We start from the raw sequence: 14,855 nt of genomic DNA on the forward strand, positions 1-14,855 counted from the left end.
GGGATTCGACCGGAAGTCGGGAGGGTACAGCTAGCTAAGTTGACATATAAGGCCTGTACTGAAGATGCTGTTGCGATGGCTTCTCCTCAAGACAAAATAAACTCCATTTCACCACCTGAACCTGATAAGAAGTGATACGTGACACAACCTTACAGAATGAGCTTTTATCTTTTTAACACCCGGGTCATGGCAGCACTAAATTAAGCAAAAGAAAAATTAAAGAAAACAAAACCAAAATTAAAAGTTTGAATGACTTAATGATGCAAAACCAGAGACTACAGCACTCATTTAGCAGTTTTTCAAAGTTTGCTGAGAGGAAAGAAAACAAGTAGACAGCTCAGAACAATGTTATTTTTTTTGTACTTCCTGACCAAAACACATTCCACGCATTAAAATCTATTTTTTTTTTTTCAAAAACAAAAAAATCAATAAAAGACATATAATAAGCATAAGCTTTTTTGAAGTCTTTCGGCTTTGTCTTTTATGTTTTTTTTTTTCCTTTAAGTTGTTTTTCGTATCATCCCTTTTTGCTATCCTTGTGAGAGTCTGATTGGAGGATCTCACCTTGACTTGAAAAGCAGAGAGCACGGTACAGGTGAGAAAAGAAAAAAAGGTCAGATCTACATACAATCACTTACAGGTCTGTGGGCACTGGTACAGTGCAGTGGGATCGACAAAGAGTCTTTAATGTGCATCAAAATGGTGAAAACAGTTTCAGGCTGATGCACCAAAATGGCAGAAATAGTTAAAGATCGACGCACCAAAACTGGCGATTCTACAGTGTCATTTTGTTGCACTGTCATGGCATTTCAGCGGTTTCCAGACCGATGCGCCGCGATGGCGTCAGCGTGAGTTCAGCTGTGAAGTCTTAGGTCTTAGGCAGGCCACCGTGTGGACACCATCTCGGAGATGACTGGACATTTAGAACCCCAGATATTTGTGGAACAACACCAGAGAACAGAAAAACTCAGTATGGACTCCCACATAGTGAAAAGGCAGAGTAAAACTGGAGAAGTGGAATCTTCCATTATCCACTGAGATGAGACCTTTTTCGAAACTACAAGGAGCTGCTGTATGTGTTCCCAGGGCTACAGACGAAACTATTGTTAAATATGCCTTCACACAAGAACTGCCCCTTAATTGCTTAGTAGTGTGAGCCCCTGTTGACTTGTTTGATGGTTATACACACCACCAGTGGCAGCCCTGGTGCTCACAGGAACATCCAAGTGTTTCCCGTGGTTGGAGTAGGTATAAACTAAACCCTCCGACGCGGGGCTTAGATAATAATAGTCAGGTCATTTCAGCAGATCTCCTTTATATGAGGCAGTCTTCATATCGTAAAACAGAAACAATAAAAAAGAGATCCCCTTTCACACATATCCCCCAAAATAATCCCCCAAACAATCACAACAACAACAACAACAACAACAGTAAAGCAAAGATTCAGGCCCCCCACCCCCCTTACCCCCTCCCCTTTTTGCACCTCACCGGCATGGTTTGCAGGAGGATAGAAACCCCCGACAGACCTCCACCTCCTTCGTCTTCTCCACGTACATAATGGACACCCCTGGAAACACCCAAGCAGAAACTGAAAACATAAAGATTCCTATGTACACGGATCTCTATCTTCTGACTTTTTAGCTCAGCCACAATGTATTTGTTCTACCATCCCGTGACCGACCGACCCTCGCCACCTCGCCTCGCTCCTTCTGCTCTACCTCCTCCTCTTCCTCCTGATCCAACCGTATCCTTAGCAACTCCTCATATAGAGGTGCCCCTGTCTGGATCATTGCCATATCCAAAGTTGGGTCCTGGACCTGTGGGCTGGTAGGGGATGGAGGACATTGTTTTAATGGGGCTGCGGAAGAAGCCACCGTTGGGGGCCCTCTGCCTGAAAGGGCCCACCCCGCCAGTCCGGTGGTCCTGGAGGACGCCGCCGCCGCCACCGAAGCCAGCGGAAAATCCGGCAGCGGCTTTGGCAGAGAGGCTGCGGCTGAGGGTCTGGATCTGCTCGGGGATGAAGGTGGTGGTGGTGATGTGGGTATTGCGGAAGTCGCTGATCTGCTCGAGTGCCTGGCGCGCGGCCGGCAGCGCATCCATGTCAAGGGGTGTTAAATCGACGGAAGAGGTGGAGAACTGCTTGTGGGGGCTTTCATCCTCGGTGCACAAGCTGTTAACCCGGCGGTGTAGGTGCTCCAGGTCGATCTCCTTATCGTCCTGCAGGTGGGGAGGGGCGGGGGAAGGAGTGGGAGTCGGACGGAGAAGAGGAAGCGGTGATGGTAAATGGTAGTAGGGAAGGGAAGGCAGTCGGAGGAGAAAATGAGGTGTGTGAAGGAAAGGAAGTATGAGAAGGAATAGGATGGGAGAAAGATCCGGGAACAGTGTTTAAAGATGGGAGAAGGGGATGGAGGAAAATGGAGGGGGAAAAGGAACAGGAGGAGAGATGGAAGAAAAGAGGGATGAATGGAGAGAAGATTGATAGAGGAAGGAAAGGAGGTAAAGGAAAAGAAGTGAGGGGTGTGCAAAAAGAGCATCAAGGAAATGGAGAGAACAGCAAAGGAAGAGTACAGAGGAGAGTACGCGTGGAGAAAAAAGAGGAAGTGGACAAGGATGGGGTGCATTTGTATTCGGCAACAGGGATGTCGTCCATCCGACCGGTATACATGGACAGCAAGGATAATAGTGAAAGCATGAGAAGAGTGTTGGACAACGCAGATGATGAGTTGATGAAGGCAGGGTGGCACGCGTGCGGCCAAACAAACGTTTTTTGGCACCATTAAAAAAAATGCGATTCGAGTTGAGGTCATTGCGGTAAGTTAATGATGAGAATGAGAGTGAGTAAATAAGACCGATGGAGAGATGTTTTGATGGTCACATGAAACGTGGATGTGACGGGAAGCGGGGAGGAGAGCAGAAAGAGAGGAGGAAAAAATGGAGGGGAGGATAGAGAAGCACACTCTGAGCTGTGGTCAGGATATTGAAAGAGAGAAACATACACACACTTCTACAAGGTTCTTTAAAAAGGGAGTGCAGAGGATCTGGAATGCATACAGAAAAAAAACACACCGCTGTCATGCTGTGTGCTCTGCGATTCCAGGGTGCTAGGTCTATGCTGATTATAGTAACTAGAATATAAAAAAAAATACAACAGGCTTCCTGTTTTCCTCGTTTTCTGTATTGCATTCTGGCCGTCATGCCAAAAAAAATTCACGTTGAGATTGACATCTCGTTTTCAAGTGAATTTTTTCACAGGCCACACACAATTCAACTCTTAACGGCTTATCAATCAGAAGGTACATAACTTAACTTTCTATCAAACATCTTTAAACAACTTTAACAGTCTTAACAATTTCACCTAAAGACAAAGCACATACATTAACTTAAAGCTTTAACTTTAACTTAACAATATAAGTTGAAATGAAACTTATTATTCACATATGAATAACTTATCCACAGAGTCTAAAGTATGGCGACACTCAGTAAGAGGTGTTTCATGCTTTTACTGGATAGGAGAGGGTGGACAGTGGTGCAACGGAGCTGGGTTTTGCGATGGATGAGGTGCGGATATAGAGAGGAGAAGGTTTTGGTGGAAGGTGCTGGAAGGTGTTTCCATAACTTTTTTTTTTTTTTTTGCATTTTCCACACACACACACACACACACACACACACAAACAGGTGGCAATGTGCTTCTCTAGCTTTGTGGAGACTCGGAAGCAGGTGGTGGGAGGTGTGGGGTGTCTCATTTTGGTGTTCGGGCATATCGTTTGAGGAAAAATCAAACAGGGTTTTTGTGAGGAAGGAAGTCACATCATTTGAGGGTACAGGTAGAGTTACTGACCGTGTCCTTCGGGTCTGGGGGGGCTCTGGACCTACTGTGTGTTGCTCAGGGACAGAAGGGACCAACGGCGGTGGCCCCCGGTTGCCATCTAAGGAGGGGACATTGGGAGGAGGGAGAGGATGGGGGGGCGCTAACGTTTGCCGTGACACTATCATACACACACTGACGGTTTGCAAGGAAGGGGGGGGGGGGGTATCCAAAGGGTACAAGTTGGTTTCAAAGAAATGACGGGAAGTGAAAGAGAAGAGCGAATCACAAATGGTCAGTCGGCTGCCTGTGAGAGGAGACTAACGGGTAACTAGGAGGGCTGAACGAAAGGGAGGAGAAGTGGATGGTTTTTGCGGAAATACGTGGCAGGGCCTGAGTGTATTTGCATCACTAAGAAGGAGGTGTCCTGCTTTTCTCCTTTCTAATGTCCACTGTACCACTAAAGACCCTAAATCACCCAGACGATAACCTATAGTGACATAGAAATCTAAAAGGTCTGAAATGTATTTAAATGTATATCTCTTGTCAAAGTCTAGACCACACAAGGGTTTCTGACTTCATCTTACAATTTGAGGTTTTATAAAAATCTCTGTTTAGTTAAAAATAAATACTTTTGCAGGCTTACACCTGCGTGCATAACTCTACAGAGCATGTAACTCTGACAGCCTGGTCAAAGAGGTTCTGTTTTACTTTAGACGGAGGGACAGCACCCTCTAATGGCAGAAAGGCATCATTGCACATATATCCAGCTGGCGACATGCCAGCTTTATAAATATTCTTCAAAAGAGGTACATTTGGTTCCAGCAGGGAGCTGTGCCGTAACCCTGCTCCCCGGCGTCCATCATTTTCTCTTAATGCATCATTCATGTGTAACGGCATTTCAAATGGCATCTGTCTTCAAGCATTACTAACCAATGATTTATTTTTATCCTCTATTGTATGTATAACCTTGGGGTGGGAGGTGAGGTGGTGAAGGTGGTCATTCTCATTTTGGGGGCGAGCTCAGAGGGGTTGGTGGGTTCGTAGGAGTGCTGCACGATCAGGGCGCAGGGTATGTCGCAGCATGCTGGGGGCTGGTAATGGGTGGCGGTGGGGACATTGGTGTTGGCGGTGTTGGGGGTCTGGTTCTGGGTCTGACCGCCCAGGGCGAGAGGGTGCTCGTTGGGGCTGTGAGGGCACGGATCGGCAGCTTGCCTGGCAGATGGGCCATCTGCCTGCGTCTGGTGCGAGTGTGTGACGTGTGTGAGCAAGAGGGACAGGGAGAGAGACAGAGAGCGAGAGGGCGATGGAGAAGAGACGCGGGGTAATTCATATAAATGTGTTTGTGTGTTTGTGTGCATGCAAGTCGGGTGGGGAGATTCAAACGAGCCAAAACAAACAAAACAAAAAAAAAAAAAAAAAAAAAAAAGAAAAAAAGAAAGAAGCATAATAGACAGAACACAGGCAAACACACAGGCAGACAAACGTCAGACGTGGCGGAGACAGAGAGGGGATGAGTGACGGACAAGATCAGGCAGATGGAGGGATGGTAAGGTGGAGGAGAGAGAGAAGTCAATTGGAGAGACAGACGGGTGGGGGGTGAGCGAGAAGAAAGACATGGCAGTCAGTCAGCACACACAGTTAAGCAGGTCGTTCTGTGTCGTGTCCCCGGAGAGACATTCACACAGTCGTTATATACCTGGAAAGGGGAGACGTTTAAATGCCATTTTGTATTGCTCTCTCCCTCTCTCTCTCTCTCTCCCCCTCGCCCGCTACACCCCTCAACACAGAGTACTTATCTACAAAAACAAAACAAAAAAGGCAATATGAGAGCTTTGAGCCACAGTGACACAGATCATTATATAGAGTTAGAGCGAGGAGAGCGGCAGTTCCCGTCCAAAACCACAGAGCTTCCCGGAGGTCGGCCGTTTTTTTTTTTCTTTTCTTTTCGGTGTACCAGATGGGACGATACACGGAGGGGACGTGCCCGCTCTTCTCGCGCTAAATCTATGGAATTATGTGAAATATCAGACACTGTCAAAAAAAACACAGATGTTACCATTATGGAAGAGTTCTGACGGTGATCAGCATTTCTCGTTTGTCGATACGCGGCATCATTGGTCGAACTCAGTTTGGAATGTTTTGATTCCACTGGCAGAACTCTTTCATACAAACCTCTGGTAGAACATATATAGGCCAAAAAAGGGTAAAGCAATACAGCAATACAGCTGTTATGAATGGGATGGGCCTCAGACACTCATCTGTGAAATAGACTTTTCAAAAGGTTGTCAAAATTTAGACTAGCTTCCAAAGCATTGTTAAAGGCACCTTGGTCCATTTTTCCTTAGATATAGAGCGCTATCACTGCGGACATACCCGACCCAAAATGAGTTCAGATGCTTTTGAGCACAGCAGCAATGCAAAGGAAGGTGACCAACTTCCAAAAATGTCAAAAATATCCTGTATATAAGAACTCCACTGCATTGTAGGCACCGTTTACTTGAATTAACATGTGAAGTATCTCATGACAGCAGGGATGACTTGCAGGTAGACTGTCAGTACACAGTTGCACAACCCCTCCTTATTATATGTGCGTATCCTTGCGCTCAATCTTTATACATTTCTTGTCATCGGTGACCCACATAAGTCAGCTCTCTGTGGAAATGTGTGCATTTGTGAGCGCGTCGAGCGCACGAGCCCGGTAGAGAAACTGTTCACATCGAGAAGCACACTCATATTTAACGATGTCAGCCATTCCACACAAGACAGAACCACGGACACGAACACTGACATAAAGCCGACAGTCAAAGGCAGTTACCACAGCGTTAACAGCATACAGTATGGATGCAAAGGCGTGTACAGACATTATGTAAGTATGCAATGTTTTAGTATGTATAAGAAAACACAGAGACACATAGACAAGCTTAGTTGTATTAGAGGTTGGAAGGTGGATCGTGGGGTTCTTCATGTAGGCAGGAAGCATGTGTGTCGGTGCGTGGCAGGTGGGGATGGTTGTATTTCGGCCGCACAGTCTGGATGGATGAACGTGGTCATGATCTGCGCCGAGTCTTTCATGAGTTTGAGTGAATGGCATCCATCTTGAGGAGGGAGGTCTGATTTTTGACTGCTCCAGGTGAGGGGGAGGGGAGGGGCATGAACTGAAAACCGACGGGGTGGTGGAGGTGGGGGTATCGCATGAAGCATGTTTTCAAACAAAGCTGAGCCAAATGTGCATCGTGGTAGCATTTATGGGCTTCATGATATGAGACAAAGTCTGAGCATTCCTTGTTTCGCCACGAGCCTGACATGGCGGAGGAGGCGAGATAAATGCGAGGCAATGATGGCGCGTGTTCATGCACGTGGCGGGGAGCGAGCGCGTCGGTGTGTTTGTGTTACTGCGAGGGCGGCCATATTGGGGAAGTTGTTGGCCATCTTCGGGGATGACAATAAAAAGGGCTCGTCAGGGTTCTTTTGAATAGATAGACAATCCACAGGTGTGGGACCCATTTGATAATCCCTGTACATTTGTGCACATGCTGATTTTGGATTAAAATAAACTGGAGCGTTAAATTGTAAGTCACTTTAAAATCTCCACAATCGCCATGTTGGCTCGAATAGAATATTACACTCAGTAAAGTTCAGACGACCATGTAAATCACCGTGTGGCTGATATTAGCCTGAATTCTCTATACAGACGGTCTATATACAGTCATTGCGTTGGAGTGGTGCATCGGAAGCAGAGTCCCCGTGCCAAGTCTGCACCCCCGGTTCATATTCCTGGTGCCAGTGTATCTTGCTAAGCCAAGTGTTTTCGTGGCCCACGCATAAAAGACTGGGTCACCTGGCTTTCCTATTTAATGTGAACCTTGCAAAAAACGCAGAGGGAGCTGCGTGCTCTTGGCTCGCCGCGATGTTCTCATGCAGCGCTAACGGTCGCCGCGACATCGAGCCAGAGGTTGAGGAGTTCTTCATTTAAACTGACAGAGAGCGAGCCGTCTAGAGGAGTTAATTACCATCTTTATGGTTTGCTTCACTTTATTAATTTGACTCGAGGAAGTTGGTGCGACATTAAACACACTAGACTTACTCCATTGGCCATGACTAAGGCCAAATTGCATGCAGAGGCAGAGGTTTTCCCCAGTCGACAAAATGCAACATATGCAATTTAATCTAATTAGCTGCTTTGAAGTTGACTTAAATTTGTCTTCCTTCCTCCACTGAGTCAGGACATGCTGCAGTGGTCCCAGCTTGACTCCCTCACCGGTTCTCCTCTCAGCAGCCATCTTTGCAGCTGGTCGCCCATTTGGAAAGATTCTGCACAGATGGTTTCACATCCGAGTGTGGCATTCCCACTGCTTTAACATATTCTGTGACAGGATCATTTACGGAAGACATAAGTAGTATCTCAACTTCAAATGATGAGGTGCGCTCTAGTTTGAAGTTGCAGCAGCTTTTAAACAGAAATCGTCAGTAGGTCTGCTTTCAAGAAATTAATTTGTACAACCTGTTGATCTGAAGGCAAAGCAGTATCACGTTGTTTCAATGATATCAGTGTTTGCGTAGAGGGACGGTCAAATCCTGCCTACTTCTTCTCCACAAATTATCCGGCCACTCACTGAGAGAAGTGGGTGTACTCTCTCGAACTCTACTAATCGTAGCCTCCCCCCCAGTCGGAGGCGCAGGAGGTATCAGACGCCGTTTGATGATCTGACGAGCGCGTTGTTTGAAGCATACCGAGCCCTCCAGGTTCAGTGGTTACTCTGAGCTAACCTTGAGCCAAACCAACAGAAATCAATAAGTCAGCGCTACGATAGGGTGAGGGATCAATGCCAGGGGTCAACTATCAAAAACAAATATGGCTGACTGAGCCGGCGTCATTTTCGCCATGGAAGCAGCGTCTGGGGTATTCAAATGATGCACAGTTAGTTGCTTTGCCCCCACTGTTATCCCAACATGCCGTTTTGTCTTCAGATAAGATGCAAGTCCGTCCTCTAAGCATATAAAAAACGAAATAGGCTGAAAACTATATACCCTTTAATCTGAAATGAATTGTAATCAAGTGCACGCTGTCATCCGTGTGCAACTTCCTAAATCAATAACCCTGATTTCCACATGTCAGTTACGCCCCGGTGTTCTTGTTATGCGAAACCTTAAACAATATGTACGCGGAGAATCAAAGACTATCACCGTTTAAATCCCTGCTGTCCCTCCTGTTCACTGCTGCGACTCCACTCCTGCACTCAGTCGGGGGCTGATTCCACTGGCTGCTCTCTGCGGCTAATGAAGATGGCAGGGGGGCGTGTGTGTGTGTGTGTGTGTGTGTGCATGTTGCAGTGGAAGCACACTGTGCTTAACACGACTTTGGGTTCAACCGAAGGTTTTTTTTTTGTTTTGTTTTTTGGGGGGGGGCTGCAGACATGACTACTGATCTGAATGACAGATTAAAGCTGGTGTCTGAGCAGGGGGGCGGGAGGTAGGGGGTACATGGCGTGTCTTCTCTGCCGGTGTGTGTGCTAAAGAAAAAAAAAAAAAACATATCGCTGACTGATCAAAAACAAAATGTCGGTTGGGTGCCAGTGTTGCTGCATATAAGGTGGGACCCCTGAGAAATTATTACAAATAACAGGTCACAGCCTAACATGTTTAACAGACCTGGCTTTGGCTGTGGAGCAGCGTGGTTTCACCTGACTGAGTCTCAATAAACTGATGACTGTGTTTCTGTATTACTCAATTTTTAAACACCGGATCTACTGAGAGATACGCAATCTCTGTTTTAGTCGTCCTATACGATCTCTACGTGATAAGTGGCAGTAAACATACCGCGTTATTGAAGAAGCTAAATCAGCCTGGACACACTGAACTGCATTGAACCTGCTGTTGTTCTATTCTCACTGCGGCTTGTAGCCACTTTTATGGCACGTCACGGCAGATGCATGGAGACCTTGCACAGGGCGAATTGGCAGAGGTGGTAGAAGTCTGTGTGGGCAAGTTTTGGCTTTTAAACTCATTCCTTTTCCACAGAGGAAAGAGGAATTCGCACGGGTGCAAAAGTAAAATTAAACAATTAAATTAATCAATGAGCAAACAGCCCAAACGACAAGTGATAAATACAGCCAATAACTCGCCAACGTTGGGCAGCTGCGAGCAACTGAAGGTGGTGTATTGAAATGCAGAAAACAGAACGGCTTGAAACTTCCAAGTAGTTTGTCAAACGAGCCTGTGCACACCGCAGTGATCGCTGCTGACGATGGGGCACATCAGTCAAGTCACAAACAACCTATTTGCCGGCAATAACCAATTTCCAATGTTTTGTTTTGCAAGTATACCGTCTTAACATGTATTTCTGTCTTTCGTGTCAAAGTCACATCATTAGTATCCCTTAAAGGCAGTTAATGAACAATTTACAAGTGCAAGACATCTTCTCCAAAAGCTAGAAATTAGTCGTGATGCAATCATTTGTGGTGATGAATCAACGTTCGACCGGGAGCGGCTCATGTAATCATTTGAAACCAGTGGTCCATCGACTTTTTCGTGTAGAAACTTTTCCTCTTAATTACTTGCCAGATGATTGGTGTTATAAGGAAAAGTAACCTGATCTCACACTGAATCATCCTGGGTACATTCACAGCTTCCATCCCTTTAATTTTTTTTTTTTTCCAATTTATTCATAGTGGAACTTTAAATTAGCATGACACCAGAAATTAAGGAGTCAGGACAGGATTCTTGCAGTGTTCTGGTAGTCAGAGCCATGCAGACATCACTTAGACAATCCTAATTAGTATAATGGTCACAGCCCCCCCCCCCCAAAAAAGCCTATTCTGGTAACTAGGCAACAATATCTCTAATACGTTACGGTAGAACAATTTAAACACCTAATGTCTAAATGACGGTTAATTGGTCTTATACTTCCAGGGACGGAAAGTTGAATGATGGGTTTTCAAAACTGTGCTACATTAATTCTCTAAATTATAATCCACAAAATTAACCTTGGCCTGCCTTTATCAAATAGCTATTTAGAAAAAGCAATTGTTTGAAGCTGGAGTCATTTACCTGATGGCAAAAAAAACAGTTTCTGCTAAAATTAATCTGCGCTGCTTCATGCCTCGGTCTAATTTGTTACTAACACATAAATAATTAACTCCAAACCAAAAGTGAAAATATTATTTCACACATAATTACATTTCTTTCAGTTCATCAGTGGCATGTTTTGCATACCGAATTTGCCACACTTTGCTGATATTTCACAGCGCTGATTAAAGTCATTTTGTTAGACAACTTTCTCCCACCTGTGTTTTGGTAAATATCCCAGTGGGCGTTGCAGGTGGACGAGGTGGGGTTGGGAGTTGAGTTGGCAGCCTTGGATAACCGAGTGGCTTAAATAGAGAGGTTAGCAAGAAAGGCTAGAACTCTGTCATATCATGGCGAAAAGGGCATGGCCAGCAAAACTGGCACTTAGCCATTTGGGATTTTCTTTGAAGACGTTACCTTTCTTTGTCTATGGTGGAGAGAACCAGGCTCCTGTCAGACAGCAGGGTTTCTACGAAGGGGGAAGGTGTCGCCGGAGTCGCTTTGATTGTCTCAAACGATATCCCCGCTGAGGTGATCAACCGCAGATAGGCTGATTGGATATTTCACAGGGCGCTGCTGCTAATTTACAAGGTGGAGTGTTGCCACGGCTTTGGAAGCGAACGCTGGTATAAATACCCATGTTAAATGCTGTGAGTCAGTGTTTTCCGACTCTGCCATGGTCAAGGCACGCTGCAGCATTTCCAACAGAGGCCCTCAGGCTGTTTTTTTTTTGTGTTTGGCTTCTAAACGTTGCCAGTGTCATCGTCCCTCCAAAACATTTAACTTTTCGGAAAAAAAACGTGATTGAGTAACCCTGTTGACATTTGCCTCATTCTAAATCATCACCACCTTCAAAATAGCATTAATAAATTATACAGGATACAGAAGTAGCAGACTACTGAGTACATGCGGACCAACGCTGGTGAATTATCCATAATGAGGAACTGGACTCTGGACTGTGTGTTGTGAGGGTGTTATAAAGAGATGTCAGGATTTTGTGGGTCAACTGGAAACATGTTGTTGTAATGATGGGCTGAATGTTTATATCTGCGAAGACATGCAGCTACATCAGTTCATTCACAGTGTATAATCATATTACATCATAGTTAATATTTGATATCTTATTGGCACCAGTAAGAATTGTACTTCAGATCAACTATTGAGGCCTTGGAGGGAAAACCCATTAGCCAGTCCAGAAATATCTCTTTTGTTAATCACTGTGATAGTTTTATGGTAACTTTAATGATGCAAACTGTTGGAATTAATGACATGACAGGGTAGTTTGTAATCCGTCGTGTTTGACCTTTTTCTTTCCCTTCGTACACACCCGGAGATTTATATCCACAAGCCTATGCAAAAGATCAATGTCAGATATCACTGGAGATCTAATATAGCACCTCCAGGATTCTTTTTGACAGATCGTTGTAAAAGCCTGTGGTATCAGGATAGTGTTGTTGATGCTGTGAACATGGGAGGTTTTTCAGAGGTTTCAGACACCCTCGGTGTTGCAACTCGTACGCAAACAGGACTCGTCTCTTATGATTTTTTTGGGCCACAAAGTCTGGACTTTGCATCTCTTGACGCAACACCCTGCTCCCTTTGCCTAAGCTAAACCCATCACCCATCCCATCATCATCTGTCCACTCTTTAGTTTCCATCCCTCCTTTTACTTTTTAACGAGGTATTATAAGATAAAAGTTGCGATCTATTGCATCCTAGAGGCTCGATACCTCTCTAAGCACCATGATTCCTTCTATCAGCCACCCATCCATCCCCATACCTCCTTGGAGGGGACCCTGGATCCCTTCCTCCGCGACCACCAGCTCTCCACCATGGCAATGAGGCAGGAGAGCACCACGCCGGCTGCTAGGACACAGAAAACCCCTGCGAAGCTGTGGATGTCCAGTGCGCTGCCACGCTGTCGTGTCTGAACTGAGCCGTAGAGGTCACAGGGGCTGTCCTTCGGCCACCATTTGAGTTTCAGTATATCCATGTCACCGTTCTGCTGGAGCTCCAGGATTCTAGGATATAGGCAGGAGAAACGGGCATGTAAGCATAGAATCATGTTAGACGGCATCTCAGTTAAAATCAGTCAGTTTACAGCTGAAGTTTCTGGCAATTGAAGGAGGTGAAATACAAGTAAGCATGAATAAATGTATAGATGCATGAATGAGCAACAAGCTAACAACATTCAGGACAGTAAGATAACCCTGTCCAGAATGAGCATAGTTATTGGGTATGAACACTGATGGAGTCTGAGTGCCACTGTAATGATTACAGAATCAAAATGCTTCGAAGCCATCACGGAGAAAGGAAAAGATGCTCTCACAAGTCAACAGCACAAAATCTGAGAACACTGCAGCTTTCACTGCAGCTGCTATGACCACTCTCTTCCATTTGAGGGCAGTGTTTGCCAGTTCAAAACCCTCCCCGATCCCTGACAACCATATTGGGCTGTCAAACTCATTATGGCTAACATTAATATGTTTTGCAGCACGGCGCGAGTACACTGCCACAATGTCATTATGCAGCCGAGCTTTAGTCCCACGATTGATGGCTTCAGAGAGGATACAGCTCAGAGGTTGATGGGGTCCCTCTGTTAGCCTTCAGCTTATTATTTAACTGGGTCGTTCGTTTTGGTTTGGAGGAGAGCTGCGCACACGCAGACAGACAGAGGCTCCGTTAGCGTTCGGCTGGGTATCTAACAGGCGGTCTGGCCATGGAGGCGTGAGGGGCACGTGGAAAGGGGAGAGGAAAAAAACAGGCAGTCTGAAAATGTGTGGATGCGCATACATATATACCTCCCTGACAGGCATTAACATACTGAGACGGGAAACAAATGGACGCAAGTAATCCCTCATAGGTAAACAAAGCCGCCCCACTGATTGACAACATCCAGGAGATGCTAATTCATTAGGGAACAAAGACACAAACTTGATGGCGTGCATGTCCAAGCAACACATACATGTGTACATAAAGACAGATGTTTGCAATTATTTGCAGAACTTCCTGGGGGCTAACCCCTCCTGCAATCTCAATAACAGCATGCCGACATGACTGACAGTGCCCATCTCTCATCTTCATTTTTTCTCCCCCCCCTCGTACGGAATATGCAGAACGGACCGAAATCAATCAGGAAATGCAAATGAGCCCTGCAGACGGTTTACATAATTAATTTCACCCACAAAAGCCAGAGAAAACACGGCTCATTTCGATGTAAATCAGCTAAACAGACCCAGCACGTCGTCCTATAACCACGTCACTCCCATTTAGGGACACTCTCTTATCACTAACTGGGCTCTACTGAGCTGGTATGACTTGGGAACTGGGGAGCAACATGGATAAAACGCTGGTTGTGTTTGTAATTGATGTGACAGAATGAGATGAGAAGGGAAGAGAGGAGAAGAGAAGAAGAGAGGAGAAGAGAAGAGAAGGCTAATTCGTGCAGCAAATCCACCGACACCGATTCCAATAAGAGATCATGTCCACCAACTGCGGCTTGAATGTGGGATTGTTTGGCTCAGATCAGCGCAGATTAATGCCAAGATTAGAAAAAGACTTTGTGTAGATGATATGCAATATTGACTCAAAACAAATTAAATCAAACAGATCTGCAACAGTGTTGGGCGAGTAGTAATAGAACGAAGGCAGCCGGCCTACTTGTGTGTCCTGGTTATTACTCCTCTGGCATGAAGGAGAGGTAGTCAGCGTAGACATCCCTCCTCTCACATCAATCCTGCAGCTGTTCTTTTTTAGTAGTGCAGTGGGCCCTGCTCCATTTTCTCTCAGACATGTTCAGTGAGTTACTTTTGGACTGTGATATTGTACTGTACAACGCAGAACAGCTAGACTGCTGTTTGCTGGAAGAGCAAGAGCACAGAAACACTTGACATCACCAACTGTTGACATGCATGTTGACATGTTGGATAAGGTCAGGGTTACGGACGGCTTCTCCATCAGTATTTGAACAGCATCGTTGCTG

General features: G+C 45.5%; 1 protein-coding gene across 3 annotated transcripts in view; it reads right to left on the reverse strand.

Annotated features, from left to right (window-relative positions):
- Nucleotides 1-149: 149 nt before the first annotated feature.
- grid2 (glutamate receptor, ionotropic, delta 2) overlaps nucleotides 150-14,855 on the reverse strand; it is a 494,495-nt gene continuing 479,789 nt past the window's right edge. The window contains exons 15-17 of one of the 3 annotated variants that reach the window (XM_030416164.1): nucleotides 12,654-12,894; nucleotides 4,775-5,046; nucleotides 1,980-2,217 (exon numbers count right to left, since the gene is read on the reverse strand). In XM_030416164.1, coding sequence (XP_030272024.1) covers nucleotides 2,112-2,217; nucleotides 4,775-5,046; nucleotides 12,654-12,894 — 619 coding nt within the window. In that variant the 3' untranslated portion in view covers nucleotides 1,980-2,111. Of the gene's footprint in view, nucleotides 2,218-4,738; nucleotides 5,047-12,653; nucleotides 12,895-14,855 lie in introns of all 3 variants that reach the window. The other 2 variants (XM_030416165.1, XM_030416162.1) reach the window with 2 other exon arrangements.

The sequence above is a fragment of the Sparus aurata genome, chromosome 5 (genome assembly GCF_900880675.1).
Source record: "Sparus aurata chromosome 5, fSpaAur1.1, whole genome shotgun sequence".
NCBI lineage: Eukaryota > Metazoa > Chordata > Actinopteri > Spariformes > Sparidae > Sparus > Sparus aurata.